A 25,024-nucleotide genomic window follows, 5' to 3' on the forward strand; every position below is an offset into this window, starting at 1 on the left:
AATGTTCATACAAAGATGACTTTTCTGTCTCTGAAACTGTTCTCAATTTATTTTATAACAGAGAAATTGTGCAATATGAATGCTGCCATGGTAACAACTCACTTTATTGAACAAGAGAGAAAATAATTATCCCAAACCTGCACGTCATGCAAGCACACGCAGTAAATTTAGTGCTGCCCTTTTCCCCCTTGCTCTTTTTCCTCTTGCGGAGATAGATTTTGAATTTGTACATTATAGTAAGCCACACACCATTTCGCTTGTCCCTCCCACTTCTTTGTATATTTTACACCTCTTGAGTGCATAATGTGAAGGACCCAGTTACTTACAAAAAGAAAAAGGGATTAATGAATCAGAAATGCTCTTCCCCCTCCTGAGTTAAGTACAGAAGACTCCTATGTAAATGCTTCACGCATTTAAGAAAAAATGAAGCCCTAAGGCAAGCACAGCACATGCTTAGTATTCACTCAGTATACTGAAACGAGAACCCTTACATTTATAGTAAACCAAAAGTTATTCATCTCTAAACATAAATTAAACCTGATTTTGCTGTTCCATCCAAATATTCTTTGTGACAGTATGTTTGTGAACATGTTGTTCTATTTTATATATAAGGGACCTTAATATTTTCAGAAGAACTGCATGGATTTAGCCATACAAATCCAATTAATCTCAATAGAAGTTGTATGGCTAAATCCCTGGGCTTGGCTTTGACATTTTGGAAACAGTGGGGGAGGTTTTACAAGGAGTGAATGTATTATACAAAACTCACTTTTCCTCAAAAGAGAAATAAAATAGCATGCAGATACATACAGACATCAACAAATATTTTATGTGATTGTCAAGAAAACCACAGTCCTAGCAAAGCAAGCAATGATTCCCACCAAAGTCGACTTCACCAAAAATAACAGTATTATCCTGCAGTCTGTGAGATAAAATTAATCACACGTATGCATGAGTTGGATAAATTATTCTTACTTTACCTCCAGTTTTGATCTTTTGATTTGCAGCGGATCTGCCTGTCTGATACGAAATGTTCAGGAATTAATTTAATCTTGTGCTCACAGTTAGAGGGTAGCCAAATCAAAGTGTTTTGGGTATATAAAACTTAGGTTTTTAAACGTCGCCATAAAGAAGACTTGAAAGTGCCATTTAAAAAGATGATCTTGTTTGCCACGTACCTTCCTCACTTTTTTTTTTTTTGGTTTATTTACCTTCCCAAACAACTTAGCAGAGTAGAATCAAAAACTACTCTCATCCAACTTCAGCAACAAAAAACACAACAATTTTGTCTCTTCTGTGGTAGATTTCTTTAGTTGCTAAGAACAATTTAAGTCTATGCACACTCATGTATGCATACAATAACAGGCTGCTTAAAATCTTAATTCAGTATATTGTCTTTGTGGGGCTAGAACTCTCCAAACCATCCAAATACAATTTACTTTGATACAATGAAAAGTATATCATAAGGGTACAACATAACCTTTGTAAATACACACACATACCTAAATATGCTCAACACTCCCTAAGAAGTTGTCACAGAAAATGAAAAATGCAATTTCAGTAGTTCAAGCAGTAGAACTTACAATTCTCTATTAAAAAAGGCTACTCTCAGCTGCAGATGAATGCCTCCTCTCTTCCCCCAAAGCCTCCAAGAATTCACCTGGTATTCACCTGCCTGAATAAGGCAAGTAGGTGTTTTCCATCTTAAGTCATTAAAACAAGAACACCAGATATGCATGTTCTGCACATAAACTGATACTGTTAACAGTTAAATCCCACGAGTGTTATAACTTGAGAAGAGGTACAAATGTCACATTTTACAATAACGTAGTTTTTGCCTTTAATGGTACTTCTTGTGTGGGCACATTTTCCAGCTCAAGAATAATTCACACAGATGCTGTAGTGACTGCATCCTCAAAGAAAGGAATAACATCCACACTTCTTGCTTGCAGCTGGTGATGAAGCCGTTACTTCCTAATAAACTACTGCCATTAGAAGTTAAAACATTGCTACCTAACTGTACAGAAACACTGCAGCAGCATGAATTAAATAAACTTTTGTGAAGAAAAAACTTACATCCATAAATCTTCACCAATGCAAAATATTCACACACCCACTTCTGCCCATGTCTCTTACAACTTCAGCTACTTTGATCCCCCCACAACACCTTCCAGTTTCTCGTTACACCCCTGGACACACCACACACCTTCTGCTCCTCCTGCTCCCCTACCTGCACACAAGCAAGGGTGCTCCACACCCTGTGGCTGGGTCTTGGTTAGGCCAAACACTGGTTAGGAAAAACACTGAACAGAGGGGATGAAAGTTGATATCAACCCTCATTAAATCCTTAAGATTTTAAAACTCTGGAACTTTTGCCTTTCCAGAAATTTCAGCAAGAACTGGATAAACTAAAAAACACATTGAGGATGTACATAAGGTGAAAGACCTGACAGACATGTGATGGACTCTCTCTCTTCAGGAAACCACGCTGGAAGGTGGTCAGGAAATGAAGCAGCCCTCTGAAAAGCAGATACAGTGAATATACATGTATGCCACATGCTAGTGATAGTCATGTTCAAACATACCGAGGACTTGGGGTGAGGGTGGAAAGGGAAGCCTGGTCAGAGATTATCTAACACCTTGGGAAGTACTTCAATGCTCCAGATTAAACAAAAACTGTTGGAAATGAAAGTATAGCAACTAGCTATACTTTCATTTTCATACTTTTCACTAGCTAAATACGTGTACCTTTTATTTAACAGATAAATTCAGTTATAAACCAAATCCTTCTTTAAAAGAAAAAAACAATAGAAAACAGAAACAAATATGAGATTTTCAAGCAGCCTCCTCCAACCCACCTTCCCGGTGGTCTTTACAAGAGTGGCATGTTGAAGGAATCACTGATGACACACAGGCAAGAGCTGTTAATGGATGCAGCATCGTCTGCTCCACAAATTAACTGTTAGTTACTCATTCAGAAGTGTAACTTCCATTCAGTTGGCTAATGAAATAATACCCGACTGTAAGATTTTTTCAGAGGCTAGGTTATAATCATTATCCAGTTTCGGGGCTTGGATTCAGTCTCTAATGGCTCTAAGTGGCAAGCCAAGGGAGCGTGGCACTGCCCGAGGGGAATCCCCTGCTCGGAGGCTGGCCCATCCCCAAGCACAGCCTGAGCAGGCTCCCAGTGGCAGAATGCAGCCTATTCAAAGCAGCACGATTAACTTAACCAGAAAGAAAGCCACAAGCAGAGAGAACTGGATTAAAGAACAACAAAACCCTACATACATATGGTCTTATCTCAGACTTGCCTTGTTAACATTCCACTTGTTTCAGACACGGGGCGAGCGAAGCACTCCCTGGGCACTGCCCACCTCGCTGCTGCCGTTGACACCATAACCTGGTGCCTTCCCCCTCTCCACCGCAACCCAAGGCTGAATTCAGGTATTGTTCCTCCCATCAGAAAGCAACTGAAAGAAAGCCACTGCCAGGTTCCCAGAAAGCTGGGGAAAGGCTTAGCTGAATTTAACCCTTAGGGCTCCCAGGAACCAGCCACGAGCTAGAGCTGCATACAGCACCCGTAATTCCCCCGTTGGTCCTAACTGCTCCATGTGCCCTTGGAAATACCACAAAAGAGAGAGGCACCCTGCATGAAAGTGGTGCTGTGAAACAGTTTCTTTTCTTTCAGTGAGACCAGGTGTTACCATTTTCCTGTAAAGATCTAGTGGCAGGACTAGAGCTGTAATACGTTGTTATTAACTATTCACGTTCTGGTTTTTCCTCCAACAAACAGATGTACTCAGCTCCCAAAACTCACTCCCTAGGTTCTCTGTAACAGGAAAATCCAATAATGTAATAGACTGACATGTAAATAGGTATGACTCAAAATATATATTTTTACTGTTGCAATTATATCACCGTTATTCTCAGTAAATACACACTGCTACATTTCTCGTGCTCAGAATGGGAAGCAAGTAATAGGATATGTTTAAGGATGTCTAGATTACCGCAACTGCAACTGAGTATTTAGATCTGACAAAGAAAAAACTGAAACAAAGAAACAAAGGAGAAAATCTCAAGTACTGATGAGAATGACAGGCAAATCTTACACTTAATCAAAAGGTTAGATTTATGCTTACATTGACAACACGACCAATATTGGGTCACTCAAATCCTTGACATATCCAAAGATTCGAGCAGCACCAATGTAAACTATCGCTAATCTAAAGTCAGCTACTCATAAAGATGTAGTCCAGATGTTAGGATTTATCACTGCTGTAGTTTCATGTGAAACATTCAGTCTGTCACCTTAACGTCAACATGGAATTAAGTAACTTCAGAAAATGATGGCATATTCAGAACAAACTAAATGATTTTCCAGATGGATACTCATTTGCCTTCCACAGTTTAATACTAAGTTGTATATTTTTTTCTAAGTATTGTCACTTTAATATCACACGCTTTTTCCTTGCGCCCTTACTATACGTTCCTACAGGGATCGAAGTTTCCTGGCACATCAGGCGTTTATGAAGTTGATCAGGTTGATAACTGTATAATTTTATAAAAACACACTCAACTATGATTATTCAGTAACCAACCTGAAGATAAAAATCTTTTCTGTTGTAAAGCACCACAAAATTAAGACAAATCATTGTACATTTTCACTCTGCACATCCCCAAAATAGGAAAATGTTATTTTTCAAAGGTCTCCGCTTAAGAGCTGTGGACAAATGCCCAAACATTTATCAGTGACTTCAGGTACAGAGTGCCTCTGTACTAAGAATACATCTTGGATGTACGTGTTTGTGCACGTGTTTGGAGTCTGGGGCTACTACCAATATTTCTCTAGAACAGTGCTCACTACAAAAGAAATGATAAAAACCACAACAACAAAAACAACAAAAAGAAATAGATGGAAGAGCACATGAGCACAATTTTATTATGCGCATTGTTTCTGATTCCTAGTCCCTTCTATTTAAAACGTATTAGGATTTATCAGCAAGATGAGCAGCTTTTCTCTTACTACCTAAGCAAATCCAGTTAAAAGTACTGTGGAGATGACTGACAGTTGCATTGGACTGACAGTTGCATGATGACACACTTGACACATATCACATCTCCAACTACCTTATTTTTTTCATTTATGCAATGGTGTGGGCTTTTCTTTTGGTGTTGCTTCCTCCTCCCCCCCTCCCCCCCCCCAATACTTACTGGTATGACATTTCCTAATACAACTTGAAGAAAAGTTGTAGAACTAGCTTTTTAATATGTGGCTGTAAAATAAAGAGTTGATTAATTTAAAACAAATTAAACCCCGGAGTTTCGGTATTTTTATTCATATGAATATGACCTTAAGCAAATCCACCAACGGATGCAATAGATCCTTTATACAGATAGCACTTTTACAGGTAATGCAGATAAGAGCATTGTTCCGCTTGTGATGCGGAGGGAGTTAAATCATGAAATATTCAGTTTTAATTAAGATTTCTGTATCAAAGGCAAGACTTAATGCAGAATTGAAGCAAGGATGAAGGTTAATGCCTATTCTAACGAGCATTTACATAAATTATGTTCCACCAGTATACTAGGAGGCTTATTTTGTCAATTTATAACATGTGAGATCATAGAAATTAGAGATGGAGAATATCTATTAAGCCATCTTCCTCTCTCCTCCCTCCAACACAGAATTCTTTCCTCAAGTTTATTTCCGAGTGCTTTGTTCACTGTCATTTCAAATAGCTGAAGCAGTGGGGCATTGCATTAAAACTTCAGGATAGACTATTACCCGCTTTAAAATCTCCAGTATATAGGGTGGCTTTTTATGGTACTCAGAGCTGAGATTTCCCTCATCTTATTTCATTACTCTTACTTAGACCTCCTTTGGACTCCGAAATGAATCCTTTCGTGGTACTTGAAAGCTATAAATACTTTTAGACATTTTCATCATCCCCCGGTAGCTATTTAGCCAAATTAGTACAGGGATCATCTCTCTTCATCTGAAAATCACCAAGCACACAGATAAGTATAAGTAATAATTACTCATGTTCACTTCCTTTAATCTTTCCTCACAAGTCATCCCCTTCTAGCCTTTAATTTTTACCACTCTTCATGCCTACATCTTCTTTTAAGTGTTACTACTTTCCAATTATTTACCTTTCTCTGAACAGCTTTATATCAGGTCATTTCCACTGATGTACACTTGCTTGAGTTTACCGGTTTATCCTGACTTTTTTTCACTGATGCATGTAGGTGTGTTGTGTTTTGTTTTAAATAAAACATCAGGCTCAAATTTCTCTGTTCTCAACAAGCAACCACGGGAAAAATAAAATAAAATTACCTTCACTAAAAGCTAGCATTTTAGCTTATAAAAATATTATAAGCATAAGTGCCTTATAAATTCAAATTGTTTACGTTACTCACATTTGTCTTTGCATCTTATTTTCCAGGCTTCACTTTCCTATGTTTTAGGCACCACCAGCTGTGGGTAATTGTTCTGAAACACCTTTGGGTTTTGCAATATAGATAATTAAAGTTTTTTCTTTGCATTTGCCTCTTAGTATCTGCATGACATTTTAGCTAAAAAGAAAACTAACTAAAGACTTCAAGGACTATTTCTTTCATCTCCTATGATATTTGTGATTCCTATCACGTTTGCTATCTTTCCTTACGACTACTCCAAATACTGAGTTATATCCCCAATGCCTGAGCACAACACAAAAGTTACAAAGGGTTCACCTGACTCAGAGAGACGCGCTCTCATCTGGCTGAAGTCTGCCCCGATGAAGTAAGTTCCAGCCACTGAGTAGAATTTAAAATTTAGGATATTTTTTTGTATCAGTGATGAGAATAAGATATTGGTTTGAATGTGTGTTGAGCTAATGATAGAAAAGATTTTTTTGCTCCTAAGGAGAAGCTGCCATGTAACTCTCCATGTGTATCTCTTTATTGTTCCCAGTCATGAAGATGTGTCCTGAGCCTGGTCATGGCCACACAGTGAATATGCTAAATTAATTGGTGAAATAGCAGTTCACAGGCTAGTCCCATGAAATGCCTATAGTAAGGCTAAAACCGCTGAGTTCTCAATGCTTTTTGCTTTGCCTAGGAAGAAAGGAAAAAATCAGGTCAAGGATGTGTTGACCAACAGAGCAGCCAACCATGCAACAGCCCCAGTCAGCCACGTTGTGCTTTCATCCTTCCCTCTTTACTACTCCTGTTGGTTGCCCAGTACATTTTATGATACAAACAAAAAGCTCAGCTATGTCAAAAGCTTGTAAGAGCTCAGAGCTTCATCCAGGATGAAGATGAACAGCAACCCTTCTGTCACTAAGAGTGAGTCAACAAAGAAAAAAAAAATTCAGGTTACAATTAAAAAGCAGTAGAGAGAGATTACAGTGCTGATGCCACAGCTATACCTGCTCAGTGAATCAGAACAGATTACTTCAGTCTCCCAGCCTTCTCGACTGTCAGTCTAGCATCTTTCACAAGCACTACAGTCACACAAATTATTAAAAAGCTTTTCTCTACACCATCAGTGTTATACATCCATTAGAGGCCACTCCAGGCTAGAAAATATCTGTTGCAAAAAGACTTCCTAGGCCATATGCTAGTAATAAATAAAAAAAGGCTGGAAAAGATCATTTTGTATCAACAATCTTCAGTTTTCTTCTCATGTCTCTGTGGTAATTCCTTAAGTCAATCTGTTTATCCTCTGTATCAAGTATTGCATTTTTTTTTTTTATGTATATTATTAATCAGTTCATCTTTTGACTTTCTCTTTCATATTTCTTGCCTAGATATCTAGAATGCGGAGTGCCCTTTTGTCTATTTTATGTAGGTCACAGATGGTATACAACATACCCAGCCCTTCTCAATTATTAAAGTAGATCAATTTGGGTCTTCATCTTCTCTATGCCTTTTAATAAATACTCCAGCTACCACCCCTCCTATTCTTTAAATAAGAACAAAAAATCTCTGGTTAGCAGTAAGTTTTTGAATTCAGAACTTTTCAGAAAGCACAGATGTTCCATCTGTGTATTCTGCTCCTTGTAGCTTTAATACATTCACTAAGTATGATGAATTTCCCACACTTCATTTGTATTAAAATTCAAGAATCACATACAGAATGTGAACAGGTAGGAAAAAGATACATATGTACAGCACACTGAAAGATACCTGTCAATGTTCTGTGTGAATTGTTATGAAGAACTAGCCTCATGTCCTGTTAGAAATGGAAGCACAAGCTTATAATCATATTCAGAATTAAATATTAGTTATGAAATAAGATATAATAATTGGAAGATTAAAATGCAAAATTTTTGTACTGTGATTTTTTTTTTCCTTTCTCTGCATGGCTAACAGCAGGGTACTACTGCAAGTTCATCTGACCAAAGTTACAGTTGCCCAGTCACATGCTAGTGACACACACTTGCTGATCAGCATCTACATTCTGATAATCCAAAATAGATGTCTTCAAATATTTCAATTTTAATTTCAGCTGTTGTGCTGTGCCCAAAAATCCACTCCGAATAAGGTAAGTCATGTTTTGAAATGTTACCTCTAAAACACCTTCTGAACCTCAAATAAGTGAGTGAGGTTTTTTGTTTGTTTCTTTTGTAATTTTTTTGAGCTCCACATGTAGAGGTTATAGCTACCCTCTTTATATTTCAGAATGAAAGCAGAAGATCTGACCTTTCTTGTTGTATTTTGCACTCTCACATAAAAAAAAAAGATCTTCCTCAATGTTTTCCACAAAAGACACTAAGCTGTTCCATAGTTGCTGTTACTGAGATGTGGTTCAAAGATGTATGGTTTACACTACAATTTCAAGGATGTAAAATGCCAGATTACCATCACAAAATTCTGTAGAATAAATGTCTACCAGGAAACCCCTGTTATTGAAAAGACCGTTTCAGAACTGGTTCTCTGCAATAAACCAAAACCAATCCTGCACAGAGGGAAGGTTGACACTAGCTTGCCAGCCAAGTGTAGTATAACTGGTCAACTTAATCCACAGTGATGGAATGAGAGGTAGGCTGCATAAACCAACTGCTTGCCCTGCTCTGCGCAAGTTTTGACAGGGAACACAGCAACCAATTAGGTGCATTTGTTGGCAGGATTTGTCATTGTTTTACATGCAATTCAGGACAATTACAGAGAAAACATCTTTTAGTCAATAGGCAGAAGACTTCTTAGTCCTCAATAGTGGAATAGCTTTAAACAGCTACAATGTAAGTATTTGCATTCAAGGCTATGTCTTGAATCCATTTCTAGTTAAAGCAAAGAAAGCAATATAGGTACTTTCAGAACATGTGTCACTGCAACCTAATAGAGATGCAGAAACTTGTCAGAAACAATAGTTTCAGATGATCATATCTGCATCAGGGGGCATGGGATGATGTTCTCCATATGCTTCTCTCCATTAACTACAAAAACACACTACTGACTAGCTTAGATATGTGTGCACACAGTAAAAGCACAGCCAAGACCCATCCCACCGAAAAAAAGCTCATTTTTCCTTCTGCCTTTTGCCCTCCTTCAGCTCATGTGAGAAATGATATCATAAGGTAGCAAGGACAGAGACCTTGTGCAGTACCTAATGTACCTTTTGATACTCAGCACCATTATCAGCTTTTATAAGAATAATTTTCACAGCGGATTCACCTGTTCATTAGCCAAATCACAATGACTTTTTCTAAAAAAAAACAAGCTTTTATAAATCAAGCTTTTCCAACCCTGATCTATGATATGGTTTTCTTATTCTATCACTCTTCAATGATTTAAATAAGTAGTATTTATAATGTTTACTGGGAATATAAACTTTTTTTTTTTATATTTACACATATCCTGCTGTCAGTCTTCCACATTACTCCCCCCCCGATATTTGCCAATTTTCATTTCCATAGATGGAGAAGAGAGATTATGTCAATTCTTAACTATTCCTCATCTATCAAGAGGCATTCTTTTGTCAACAAGCTTCATATTTTGAAATCCTGCCTTTCAAATTAACTGTAATGCAGCTGCTTCTTTTGTCCAAGATGCTGTGGCAAGCCCTGCTATTCCCTATCAGATGAATAGAAAGCAGCAGAGGGTCTTTGGGGGAGGAGGGATGTCAAGTAGAAAGTCAGTGGCTCGAAGTGACTGCAGTTGGCAGGGCAGAAACAGTACAAGTATTCACTGAAGTGATCCAACATATTCTTTAATGCACCATTTTGCTAACCCGTACTCTTAACATGTACAATGGTACACGGCCACAGCCTTGGTGCTTTCCCAGCCCTTCAAAAACTGTAAGGGGTCTTCTGGTACAGTCACAATGCTACAGACTGACTTCACATGTGATACAACAAAATCTGTATTGAAATTACAGATGGGGGTTAGGCACCTAAAAAGCACATAGCCGAGACAGGGAGATGTAATAGCATGTTAGGAAGGGAGAGGAGGACAGAGACTTCATCCTATTCTAAGGAGTGTCAGCAAAATGATTATAGCCAACTCTTCCACTAGTGGCTGTGAATCATTTTTCATGCCATTATTGCAGTGGCAATTATATTCATTACTGTATGTGCAGGGAAGTACAAACCCCATTTGTAAGTGAAGGCCTGAAAAATGAAGACATTGTCAGGGTCTCACAACTCTGCTGAGCTAATGCCAAGGGGGAAATGAGGCTATTTAGGCTAAAAGACAATGGCAACACAAGGTAAAAGAGGTAAAATTGGCCTCAAGTAATCTTAAAGCTGGAATTCAAAATTAATGCTAGTCACTGAGGCAGGGGAGAAACTGGGACATTCAGTATGACCATCCGACCAGAGCCCATTTCCAGGCTTGAAACTGTATTTCACTGAACCAGGTCCTACACTGAGTCTCAGTAAAGAGATGGTTTCTTTCCCTAAGCAGTTTGTGATCCAAGTTGTCAGGAAAGCTAAGTTGTTTTTAAGGGAATGGTAAAATTTGTGAACTGTGTTAATGATGTCACCTGGGTGCTCAACAGGTTCCTTCTAGTCTTGTATCATAAAAGGGACTTGCAAAAGTAGTAAAAAACCTCTACCCTAACTCTCCAATTTAGTTCATCTTAATATTGTATCCTAACTCATCTTGATGAAGAGCTGGCAATGCTGGAAGGGATTATGTGCACACACTAAACAGTTAAAGGAAAGTGATTAAAAAACTTATCATATACAGGCTGGTTTTAGATATATACGTTATCAAGAGAGGTTGTGCAGTACTTGCTTAATTAATCTTTGCTGTCTTAACAGATGAACCAGATGTACTATTATGTTCTTTGTTCTTCCCTAAAGAGGGGATGAGCCGATTATTTATCTCCAAACAATAGGAGTTCATGTACCACAGTGAAGATTTTTTTTTTTAATCTGGGAGGCAATCACTAACAAGCTTCAGCTGCAACTGCTTGATGTAAACACAGTGTGAATTTGTTCCTGGAGTATTAAATGATGTTCCTTCCATTAAGTACATGAAACCAATTTCTAAATAAGCATGCAAAGAAAGAGATGGAAAGGACAGAGCTTGGGAGGAGCAGAACTGTTTTATCTTACATGCAGTCGTATTTCCTTCTCTTATACACTAACACATTTTCAGAGACAAGTTAAAATTTGAAGCTCCAAATACCATTTACAAATAACATAGAGAGCAGAAGATAAAGAAACCATTGGTAGGTGTAACAAACCCCTATGGGATTCACCATACAATATAAGATGTCGGAGCATACAGGAGTATATAAAGATCACAAGGCCACAAGAACTGTTTGTGAACATTGTTAACAGAATCACAGAGAATATTTCAGATTATGAAGAATTCTTCATCACTGTTCTAGCAACTTTATACATCTACTTCAAAAATCACATTTTATTTGATTATATTTGAAAAGCACAAATTGATTGCAAACCATTTTTAAAAAGCATTAGCATATAGCTATTTACTGGCTTATGAGAGTAGGTAATGTCTAAGAATTTGCTAAAATAATAAAAGAAGGGAGATAGCAAGAAGGATTTTGAAATTAGCCTTTTTTTTTTTTTTTCCCTAGCTGAAAGCCTTGGTGAACAAATTTATAAATTCCCTCCATCTTTCTCAAACTTAACCATATCTGAAGTCCTCTCCCCTCCTCAAAAGCAAAGTTTCTTCCATAAAACTCTTCAATGATTCACAAAAATTTGTCTTTCTAAATACATTAATCCGTGCCTCAAAAATAACCTAAGTGCCAAGATGAGCACTGTTACCTGAAGCTCCTTGGAGAAAAAAATTAGAATGAAGAAAAGGAAAGAATACCTGAATTAGTGAAGAGAGAATTCAAATAGAGCAGAATTTGGTTAAGAAAACATTCTTACGTTAAGAAAGCTTCCAACGAGATTGTAAAGCTGCATTAACAATGTATTACCCCAAAGTCAAACATGATCTAAGTACCTCAAACAATATAGAATAGCTCAAATATAAGTCTTTCTAGATCTTTTCTGCATCAACGAAAACTAGAAGGAATTGTGTATATTCTTCTGCCTCTCTCTCTCCCTCTACAATTATATTACCAAATCCTACCTAAACTGAGAACTAGGAATACTTTTATTCAAATCCATGCTGAGACTTAAAAAATAGTCAGCTCTTTGGTAAGAAATAAGTAATGTTTTCTCCTTTTCTTCCGCATAAAGGCAGGCTCTCTCGAGCTGCCACAGTCAGTGCTAAAGTGCTAACCTATATTCCCATGCTGTGCATCGCATTAAGTTCCCATCACAGCTCATAAATTTGTCAGATTACTTCAGTGACCACTAACAGAAAATGAAAAAAGAAAACTGAGTTATTTACCTCTTGTCACCTTCTTCCCAAACCTACTGAAAATTAACAGCGCCGATCAATACATTACTACTTTCTAACCAACAGGCAGATCTAGCAAAATACAGCATCTGATGCATAATGCACCTGTAGAAGAATATATGTGATAGGACCGAGTGCAACCATAATATTATAGAGTTAGAGAAAATAGCTGCAAATTTGCCAACAGCCAAGCAAGCTGTTCTAACAGTCTAAAAGGCCTATTAGATATGGGCAACCATCAAGTCACTGGATCAAAAGGCTAATACAGCCCCATTGGGCAGGAGAACTGAAGGATGTACAAACCACATGAGACTTATTGTACATGAATGCTGTACATGACATTACGTAGGACCAATATTTTGAGCTGTAAAAATGGTTGTGGACCTTCACTAGCACTGAAAGAGAAAGGGGAGTTTATTTGCACCAGTAATGAGAATTACTCAAAAGTCTGCGGTTTATGTTTGACCACCCTTTCTTTGGGAGATTGGAAGCAAAGGTCTTCTGACTGATTAGACAAAGAGGTGTACCATAAATCTTGGTAATTCTCAAGAGAACAACAACAACAACAAAACTAAATAAACAAAAACCTTAACACCTTTTCCACCTGTTTTTTGTTTTGTAAACATAAATATTCTCCCTGCACCCTGCATGAAATCCTAGCAGGACCATCCTGGGCAAACCAATGCCTGTGGCCAGATTGGATTAAGCTGTGTATTTCTATCTACTTTCCTCTGAAACAAGAGGACAACAGTGAAATTTGTAGATTAAATCAATATGGCACAAACAGGCTGATTGTATCTTCTCTTGTAATTTAAGAGGTGATAAAAAGAGGGAAATACACGACAGTATGCTTGTTTACATCCCAGAAACAAAATTAAAAAAAGCCAACCTACACACACAATGAATCAACTCCAAGAGCCACTTTAACTTCCACAATCTTCTTACTTCTGAATGCTCACTACTTAATTTTCAATGGGGGTTAACCTTTTCAACAACATTTAAATTTATTCCTCAAATATTTCCACATTATATAGACAACTATTACTATTACTACCTAATTTTGAGGTACTACGATCTAGCATTGCCTAACAGGTATAGAAAGCACAATAAGGCACTCTCCAAATTCAGATGCACGATACACTGTAATTAAGTCTTCAGTCAGCTTGCAATATCATGAGATTAAAAACTTTTTAAATTATTCAACAAGAAAACAAATCTCTCCACAACAGAAACATCAATCACGAAGTTTTGGATGCTCAGCTCATCTGAGAAGATGACAAATATATTCCACCAAGAATGAAGTACCACGCCTTTACTTAGCTAACCTTTCCTACAAAATTTTCAATTATCTCAGGTAAAATTTTAGCACCAACTCCACCTGGTTATCCAGAAAAAAAAGGCAAATACAGTGTTTTGACCTTCAAAGTAAAGGGCCAGTGAAAGTAAGTAGTTTTGGAGAAAAAAAACAGAATCAGCAGGAACCTTATTTTTTTCAGTATTTTGCTTGTTTTCAGAGAGACAATTGACAAAAAATTATATACTTCTGGTCATATAACTAGTGCAAGAGCACGTTCTGTATTTTTCACACCCTCTAAAATACAAACAGCTCCTCTTACCTCCTCATTCTCCTTCATAGTAAGGCCTCCTTAGGCACATCTTCGCACAACGTGCATTTTTAGCCAGACCTTTTAGTCTGGAAACCCACCTACTTGCTCCCTTTTCAACACAATTTTTCTATTGGTGGTAAACATTTTAGTCACTCACATTAGTTTCGTAGGAACAGTCCCCACAAGAGCAAGGAAAGCTGGAACACAACACAGGAACAGCTGATTGAGCAGAAAAGAGTAATTCTCCTTCTGCCAAGAGTTGTCAAGAGCAGAATGGGAAAGAGAGTATTTTCAAACATTAACACAATCTGAGCTCATAGAAACAATTACTTTTTTTTTTTTCAAGTGGAAAACACTAAGTTGACAGTACTCTTTATCAAAGCTGCTTCATCAAGAGAATCCAACATAGTACATTAACACAGGTAGCACTACGGTCAGGATAGGGGTACCTGGTGTCTCAGACAGGCTATGCCAAAATAAAAGCAAATTCCCCATCAAAAAAGTAGGTAACAAAAGCAGACTTCTTTCCAATATTGAAATCTGAATTTTATCATAATAGGAAATTTGCAAAAAAAACAACAGAAAAGGTAGTTTAAATATCAAATTTTCATCTGAAAAAGAAAAAATATGCTTCTAACAAAAGATGGACAAAAATCTTGCATGTGAATTGCCACACACTGTTCCAGTTTACCTATATAATATTAGATATTCATTAACCTAGTCCATGTGAAGCAAACAAGAAAATGACAAACCTGTCAGCTTTTTATGTTCCAGGAAAGGGTTGGTTTTTTGTTTTTTTTAATCAAAGGAAATTACATTCCTCTGGCTCCCTCCAGCTGGAAGCCTGCTACATACATCAGGGGTTTCATGTATTTCTAATAGCCCTATATCATACTGGAGCTTAACACACTGCTCAAAATCTTATAGCTGTAGACTTATTCCATCTTCAGATGAAAAGCTCTTGCTTTGTAGCCAACATCAATTGGAATGGAGTTTTATCAGTTTGCTAGATTAGAAAGTTTTAAATTTTAATCTTTTTTCCAAATTTTCACATTTATAACTACATTAGTTTGAATGACTAGGTTTTCCTTTGGAAATTCAGATATTTTCTTTGATCCCATATTAAAAGGAACAGAAACGCCTACTCAATGAGATGCGGTCTATGATGTACAAGATAACTGATATTGCACTGTGTACCTACAGATATAAATAGCCTTTATGGAAATTTTATTTTCCAAGTGCACTATAATCAGAAATTAATCTTTACATATATATAAGGAAATTATATAATATATATTCCTCTATTTTTTTATATATAGTTTTTATTTATATATAAACACAACCTATTTTGAAATAAGCTAACAGTCTAACTTCAATGCATTGTAATAAAAATACAGACAGAAGTGGTGTTACCTATTAGTTACCTATTCAGCAAGTTCCAGCTATCAGTATATTCTGAAATGAATTATCACGCCTCCCTGCATAAGTCACTCTTGAAACATTCTGGGATGTATTAACAGGTATGAAGTACGCAAAAGAATGCAAAACAAAGGAGATAATTCCATTTTACCTAATAAAAGGTAAAGGTGGCTCAAAGATAACTAGTTCTAGGCAATCCACTTTATGAGAGGCACACTTCACAAGAGAGCAGAAGCAAAATAAAAGGTCCAGAAAACAGGACACATGAAAAACATTTAGGAGAATTTAGATATGAGGAAGCAGTTGAAAAATCATTTTGGTAGAGGAAAAAGTATCGGTGGATTTGGGCTTGCAAACCACAATGTAAGCCATCAGAACAAAAATGTCTGCTCGCCTACCGGTTGTGATAATAAATGAACAGCACTTGTCTACTTTGGAGTAAAACAAGCTCATTTAACGTAAATCAATGCTGATAAATTCCCACATGTTCTGTGCATATATTTGCTTCTGTCCTATATACTAAGGTCCATTTCTATAAAGACAGTAATATTGTATTTCTGTCTCAATGGGAGACACCTAACATGAAACACTACCCTTCTACAGACCAGAACAGACTCTCAGAACCTTTGCAATATGCACTTGCATTAGCTATTGTAAAGTTTCCCTGTATCCATTCATTCTGTAGCAATTGCACTTGGACACAGCACACAATAATCTGCACAGTGGGTACGTGTGGAGACACAAATCATACTCCTGGTTGCTCCCTGGGGTTGAAAAGGCAAGCTGCTAGGAAATGTCAGCTGCTGTACCTTGGTAAGAAAGCCCTGACTTTGCTGCTGCTGTTGTAGGATGCAGACTGCATACCATGTAGTTGCACTGTTTTTAGTATTGTGTGAAAGTACATTTCGTGTTTTTTAATATTTAATCTTTTAAAATATTTTAACTACATCCTTGACCTACCCATACATCCAACAAGAGCATCACCTGTGCAAGTTCTGTCCCATGCACACATGATGTGGGTAATATCATCTTCAACCTATTAAATTGTCACACAAAAGCGTATCTGAAGAAAAACATTTGAAAGATATTCTCTGAAATTACTACAGAAATCAATAGCGATTTAACTTCCCTTATTTTTTGGTTAGAAAACAAGCAAATTCAAATAAAGTTGGTGACATCTAACAGTAACACACAATGTGTTAAAAACAGAATCGCGACAAATTCATGAATGAAAACACGAATGAAACAATGAATAATCTGGAGGAGAAGGAACACTGAAAATTTCAAGTGAATATAGAGACCTATATTCACATATGTACTGACATCAATAGTCTAAAAATCTCACCTTAGCAATTCCTCATTAAATGTGTGAAAATGTTATCTTAAAAAAAAAAAAGGCACAAAAATTGAAAAATTTTCCATTTTTAAAGTGGTAACAAATAATTTTTACGTGCAGAAGTGGAAATTTGCATTTTTTATCCTGGTGCTGCTTCTCCTGTACTAATTAGTGAGGGAAAAAATGAGCAAGTCAAATTTTTTCTTATTTAACCCAATTACAGCAGGAAATATTTATATCAACTGCAAAGATCACAATTCTAAGCCACACATTAACTTTTCATTTGAAAAAAGCATGAGGCCATTTTAACTACTAATTAATGTTAAAAGGCAGAAGTTGGATTAAGATTCAAATATTCTGTTGAAATTTTTTAGTAAAAATGAAGCATTTTTAATAAAATGTGGCATTATTATTTATATTTTTTTTTTTACTGCTTATTAGCAGGAAAGCTTCATTTTGAAAAGCTAATAACCAGAATTTTTGTATGAATAGAAATTATGTAAAAACAAGAAGGATTAAGAAACATCAAGAAATCAGGAGCATGGCAAATCTTAAAGCAGCTGCCAGTCCTTCTTGAATCTTGACTGAGATGGCAAATCAACTTTAAAGCTGAGACATGCTATTTTCCAACAGTACATGAGGAGAATTAGTAAGTATTTAGTTTATGCACGGCCTTTTAGTCTCAAAAAAAAAAAAAAAAAAAAAAAAAAAAGGCACAAAATTTAAAAAGAGCACAAAAAAGAGCTGAATCAGTTAAAAAGCCTAATAGTGGATTTACATTTTAAACTTCTGGAGAATTTCAAGAATGATTTCTGTATTTGATACAGAAACAAGAAAATAAAATCTTGTATATAACAGCAAAATATATTGATACTGGAAGGATAGTACAACTCAAATATTTAAATTATTTGGAAATTATTTACAGAACAGCAGCAAAAATCAGTGGAATATATATTGTTTTCAAATATTCAAGAAAAAGTGCTGTTAAATATTATGCCTACATTAAGCTACTTCTGAAATCTATTTTAAATTCTACTCTATGTTATTTGACATTAGACATTATGAATTTTTAATTGATTTAGCACAAACAATGGTTTTAGAACAGAAAAAAAAAACAAGTAATCTACAATATTTTATTATGATAGAAATAAATTTAATTTCAACTTGTTTGCCCTAACCTGGCTACAGTTTAATACAACCTTCCTATTACATCTTCACAGTTTAATCTGCATATACCCAGAAGAATAAAGACGTATAATTATTCTTTGATAACGCTGCCATCTAGCGTACACTCTAAGTCAGCATGAAGCATTTGTTTTAAATTTTCATTCTGCAATTATGTGTACAGGGACAGGAGAGGGAATTACATGCCAAGCACAAACTGCACATCCCCTAGCATTTAACTGTGAGTTAGAATAATGACATTTCTTTTCTCATTTGGATTGCATGTTAAATATACAGACGTATTAATTTTTGACAATATACCATAAAATAACACTAACACATTCAGATGATTTTGATAACCAAAGATAAGGTAACTTACACGCAATATCCTGCATGTAAATTTTACTATTTTTTGTTCCCAGTCGATATCGTTTCCTTTCATATTCCCTGCATAAACCACACACCCAAACTGAAATTCTCTCCTTGAAACTTAAATGTTTTTATTAACAGATTTTGAGGCTGATGTCTAATAATTTTGCAGGCCTTATATCATTAATAACCTTTAAATAAAGAAGTGAGAAAAAACATTACATGAAAAAGGTAGCTGCCTACTGCATTACCTAGAGTCCTATTTACAACAGATACTCACATACTACTGATTATTTAAACACAGTACTATACTTTACTAGGTCCTGTATTTCTTGATTCTACAAATATGGGAGATGAATTTTGCCAACTTAAATGTGTGTGAACACTGATGATTAAAATAGTAGCAAACTTATTTAGATATCTTGAACATATTTCCCAGAATTTTACATGAAAACAGACATCAGATTTAAGTAATCCTTAATTAAATTTGAGCCTTAACAAGCAGAGGTAGAAAATATTTTTATAAATAAAAGTTAACCACAAATGGAAAGCAAGAAAGCAATAGAAAGGAAGATCTAAAGCAGACAAAAGATCTAAGAACCAAGTTGACAGTAGGAAACTATTTATGCTGAACTGGTACTTGCACTTGATAAACCCAGAGCTTTGAGAACCCTAGGTTTACCTCATTTCACTCAACACTACAGTTACACTGCCATCTAGTGAAATGTGATACCGACTCTCCTCTGCAAGACAGTTAAATTTGGTCCAAATAAAAAAATATCATCCTGAAGATACATATATCACAGCAAACACCTTTCACCTTCAAATACCTTATTCATCCCTCTGCTTTCTCTTGAGTACTACACTTCTATAAGATGCATTAGGTGACCAATTTTGTACACAGGGTAATGAACATTTGTATACTTAAATTGAAATGTAATGTAAGTAAGCTAACAGACTTCAATGAGAAGCCAAACTAATCAACACAGATCATATTCCACGATCAAGAAAAATGTTAGCTATTTGAAGGTTTCAGACCATTACACAGATAAAACCACAAATTCATAGCTACTAATACAGATAAATATTACCCCCAGCCTTTGACAACATAATGATGTGTTTTTTCATTATATTTCATTAGAACGGTGACTTAAAAAAAAAAAAAAAACACAAAAAAAACACAAAAAAAACTCCACACACCAATGAAAAACCTCTTCCAAAATTCAACACCATATAAAGGAAATAAAAGCAAGTATGTACATACTCACCTGGGAAAATATATTTGCGGTTGGAGCAACTCTGTTGTCCACAATACTATACAATATTGCCAACAATCTGTCCAGGGGAAATGGCTTTGGTCCAAGGAGGTGATTGCTGGTCTGCAAAATAAACAAGCATTTTTAATCCAATAGATCCTTCCTGGAGTACCACAAGATGCTATTCCTATATCATTTCATTCTCTGAGGAGGCACTATAATTCACAGGAGCCTTTGCATGTATTATGGAAAATGCTGAATACATGTTTATCAATCAATACAAATATACAGACATAGGGCTCTATTTAACATGGTAAGAGTTCAAACTGCACAATAAATGGGAACATTCTTGAGCTTTACCAGAGGATCTAATGCCAAATTTCTTGTCATTGGATTTATAGATTTACTCATCCTATTAAATTACTGTGTCCAATCTAAGGATTAAAGAGGAAAGACTAGATTTTATGACACTCTCAAGGTGCAAATTTTCTTCAGTTTATCAACAGGAATATGTGTTAAGACTTCTTAAAAGCTCACAATTTCTAGCTAGTGAAAAAATGTAAAGGTTTAGGTTTATTCTATTGTCTAGTGTCTCTAATCCATAATCACCTACAAAGAATCACACCTAACAGCAGATTCTAAAAATAAAACCAAGCATCTTTTAAGTATATTCTTGTGTGATTTCTCTACAGAAGACAAATGTTTTACTAGCATTTGCATTTTGAAAAAGTATATAATGAAAATAGTTTGCTTAAGAATCACCTTATCTGCTTTGACTCATTTTAGCTGAAGAGACAGGAAGAGAAGACTAGTTTCTATGTGTTCTGATGGTAGTTATATAAGGTTCTTATAAACTCTAGCTGGAAATCAGAAATCCTCATACTGTAAAACAAAATAGGCTACATTACATTAATTTCACATCAGACATAATAGTACGTGAGGTGCTTTACTACTAATTCTAATCGTATTTTTGTCAAAAACAAAAAATATTGGTTAAATGACTTTATAGAAAAAGCAGCAGGTGCAGAACAAGAGTTCCTTGTCTTGAATGCCTTATTATACTTCTTTGATAGACAGACTTGTCATCGAGAACATAACGGTACATACAGTACTTGACAGATTAGGTCTCTTCCAGTTTAACTGAGCTCACCTGATTTCCCACTATCAAGTCTGATCTCGTTTTCATGGGTTTGAATCATAGCTTCTACTTTAGTTCCTTTCAGTAAAGGAAAGTAATGGGTAGTCACAAGGGCATTACAATTGCTTGCCCTATGTTCCACCTAAAGCTTGCTCCTTCTAAAGGAAGTGAGATTAGCTGCAGGATCAGGAAATGCACTTGTTCCTCTGAATACTATGCTGAAATCACTGGTACAATTTTGCTATAAACAAGTGTCAGAAGACTGAAGTTATTTAAGATTTCCTAAAAGTAAGAACCTATCTAAAAATCAATAATAGTCACAGATTTTTAACCTAATGGATTCAGAATCACCATCAGTACAGTAACAGTGGCGATAGCAAGTATGTGCAGGGATGTAAGGAAAAGAAACCTCATTGCTATTAACATAAAAGAGTTAAGGCTAACAACATAATAAGTTCACATATGAAAAATACAGCTAGAGCAAGAGATTCTGTAATGCTTACTGATAATTAAAGGAACAGAGGAGGGCATTCTGCTGCCAGAAGGTAGAGTTTAGGATGAATATTTACTCATTTTAAAATCTTCTTTGAAAGAGTCAGTGACCAAGTAAACCCTATGGAAACAACCACAAATTCTTATAGAAACCGTAGTAGACCATAATTAAGTTATTCAGGATCTATCGGAAAGAAAAAATAGCAAAGTTTTAAAACTTGGTTTTCCCTTTTCTCTGCTCCACATGGAGTACTTCTTTTAATCTATACCAACAGACCATGCAGCAGTGCTATGAAAATACAGAATAAATAATTTCTTCTTGAGTTCCACCCCATTCATACTAACCTACAGAATCACAGAATGGCTGAGGATGCAAGGCACCTGTGGTACATTAACTATTCTTTTTTTCTTTTTTTTTTTAAATGCTACTTTTAAAATATATATGTTTGTCTAATTTCAACATTTTAGTATTTATTTTTCTTTATACCACAATGAAACTATTACCATTTTGTTACCAAAACCAAAGAAAACATTTTTTGTTCAGGAAATTAGAAACAGTAAGTTGAACTGTTTTACCTAGGAAATGCCTTTACTACTCTAATTTCTTAGTGTACACTATGTCCTCAAGACACTTATCCATAAGATAATTCCAGTTGGATGGGGCCTTGGGAGGTCTTGATTCAAACCCCTCCTGCTCAGAGCAGGGGCAGCTTTGGGGTATGGCCAGGTTAATCAGGACTTCACTAGTCCCATTTTGAAAGCCTTAAAGGACACAGACTGCACAACCTCTCCAGAAAACCAGTCTCACTTCACTGTCCTCATAGGGAAAAATGTTTTCCTTATACCTAGTACAAATATCTTGTTTCAGGTTATGCCAAATGTTTCTTGTTTCCCTTGCCATTCACTGCTGTGTTGTATTTTCTGGATGTTCTCCTTGCAGCCTGCTTTCAAGTCCCCTTCTCCAACTTGAAGGACCATACTTTCCTCAGCCTCTCCTCACAGAGCAAGTGCTCCAGCCCCTGAACTTGCTCCAGTTTGTCTTGTACTGGAGTGGGCAAAACCAGACAAAGGATTTTAGATACGGCCCACAGAGTGCTGAGTGTCCAGAGTATATCCACCATTCTCCACTCTGCTATTTTCACTCTCTCCACTTTGCCATTCAGCTTCCATTCTTGTTGTGTGCGGTGATTTATTCTTACTGGCAAAGCAGCCAGGATTAAAGAGGAATTTCAAGCGATAGCTTGCTTAAAAATGCTTCTAGAAAAGGACACCTCAAATATACCACCAGCACTTCCAGGGCATTAGCTATCAGGAAAACACAGCCACTCAAAAAGAAAACAAAAAAGCATTTCCAATGCATGTTTTAGCTTTTGAAATCCAGGAGGTGTCCCCAAAGCTATCTCTGGGCTAACAAAGAAAGCAGTAAGACAGAAAGCACCAAAACTTTACTTGAAACCATATAGACAGATAAGACTAATTCACTTGAACAAAGCACCCTGAGTCAGGATGCAGGCATGGTTGAAGTTACAAACCGCACAATCCCCTCCCCCTTATGCTCCTAAACATGGCAGTTCTGCGAAGCACATTCTGCAGTATCAACAAGAAATGTCATACAAGAATTAAAATGCGTACACTTCTCCAACTATCTAGCAGGCACAACCAGCATGTAGTAATTCCTGAAGCTGTATTTAGTATACAGTTGCTTCACCAGATTTTTTGCTCTTAGTATTATCAGCTCTCTGCTTTGACACAATTACCTTTTGTATTTTCAGATTTAAAAAACCTGCTTCTGAAAAAGTCAGAGTTAGATAAAAATTAAATGTTTCTTCTAGAAGCTACACTTTATTAGAATTCTTTGGCAGCAATAAATTCCTGTAGGAGTAGGAATGGTTCAGAAATTCCTCCAAACAGAACACAGTGAAGAATTAGATTTGTAAAAATCTTCTGCAAGATGCTAAGGTAAATTACTGCATAAAATAGTACTTACAAAAATCCCAGGGAACCCTTGTATCACTTCACAACAAAGATACTTTCCACATTCAGAAAAGCTCTTCAAGAAGTATTACAGCAATGAAATCTAATCAGTTCTGTCTGCCCTCTCTTCTTTTCATCTTTGGCAATACAGTTGCCTAATTTTTAAAAAGGCTTTCCTATAGATTCCACCATGTGTTACTTGTGCAGTTTCACGCTCCCACTGTTTAACTGAACTAAGCCTTTCACAGATCTATAACTCCAAGCCACATATTCATACTCCAAAATACCACGAACAAAAATGAATCAAAAGTATTCCCTAAAAAGTAGAAGCTTAACCCAAACTAAATTACCTGCACAGAAAGGTGAAAGTCCTTAACCTCAGTTGGCTGAATTGTCAACCTTTTTATCATATACTTAAAAATGGAACTACACTTCTCACTTTTCTGAGCAGGAAGTATTTCTGAATTATATATGATTTTATATATTATATAAGTACTATACAAGTGTTACACAAGTATCTTGGGCTGTAAGATAGGAATTCTGATTAAAAAAAAAAAAAAATCCTAGTTTAAAGTTAAGGTAGAAAAACAATAGACAAATTCTTCACCAAAAAAACACCAATACACCTGATCTTCTGCCAGACTGACACCTGTAAAAGCACAGTCCTGTGAAAGTAGCTTCAACAGGAAGATCTCTCACCTGTCACTGAACTGGAAAAACATTGTTACATACCAGCCATCAAAAAAACTAAAATAAAAATCTGCTGTTACCTGCAACAAGGGAAAGGTATTTTTTCCCCTCATGGGGAATTCACAAGATTTACTTTTTCTAATCAGAAAGTACAGCCTCTAGACTGAACAAAGAGTTAAAAATCAAGAAAGATTTCCAGCCTGGCTGTACCTAAACTTTTAATGAAGGATTTATCTCATCTATTAGCTTCCTGCCAAGTATGTATGTACAGCCAAACTGGTTTCCTAAGCTCCTACTATAACCAGTAGAAATCTAATCAATTTAGTTTATGGTGCCATTCATCTGACTGAACATAGAACCTACTTTAGCATGAGATGAATCACACTTCCACCACTGCCCACATCGACTAGCTCTGCACTGTCTATGGAGGGATAGTTTAGGTGCAGCACCCACTTAGGGTTTGGTGAATTTGAACTGTAAATCTGCCTTTAGACAAGTTTCTCTGTGCAAAAGTTTGTTAGCACCCGCACAGTTAGTATGACAGATACAAGCAAATGAGCATTTACTTGTAGCACTGCATATGTAGTTCTTTATTCATGTATTTCAATTCTCTTCACTGTGAAGTCATAGTACCAAAATATACAAGATTATATGTCTGTGTGAATGTGTCTCTGTGCAACATTTATAAAAGTTTGAGGACAGTAAAAGGAACATAGGTCTAGAAGATCCCTGTGGGACCTGCAATCCTGTTCTCCATTATCACAGG

General features: G+C 36.2%; 1 protein-coding gene across 1 annotated transcript in view; it reads right to left on the minus strand.

Annotated features, from left to right (window-relative positions):
• Window positions 1-25,024, minus strand: part of ORC5 (origin recognition complex subunit 5) — a 69,983-nt gene that overhangs the window by 16,411 nt on the left and 28,548 nt on the right. Inside the window, exon 13 of the mRNA XM_032208305.1 lies at window positions 19,977-20,087. Within this exon, the coding sequence (XP_032064196.1) occupies window positions 19,977-20,087 (111 nt within the window). The remainder of the gene's footprint in view (window positions 1-19,976; window positions 20,088-25,024) is intronic.

Source organism: Aythya fuligula, chromosome 1, assembly GCF_009819795.1.
Source record: "Aythya fuligula isolate bAytFul2 chromosome 1, bAytFul2.pri, whole genome shotgun sequence".
NCBI classification, from domain to species: domain Eukaryota; kingdom Metazoa; phylum Chordata; class Aves; order Anseriformes; family Anatidae; genus Aythya; species Aythya fuligula.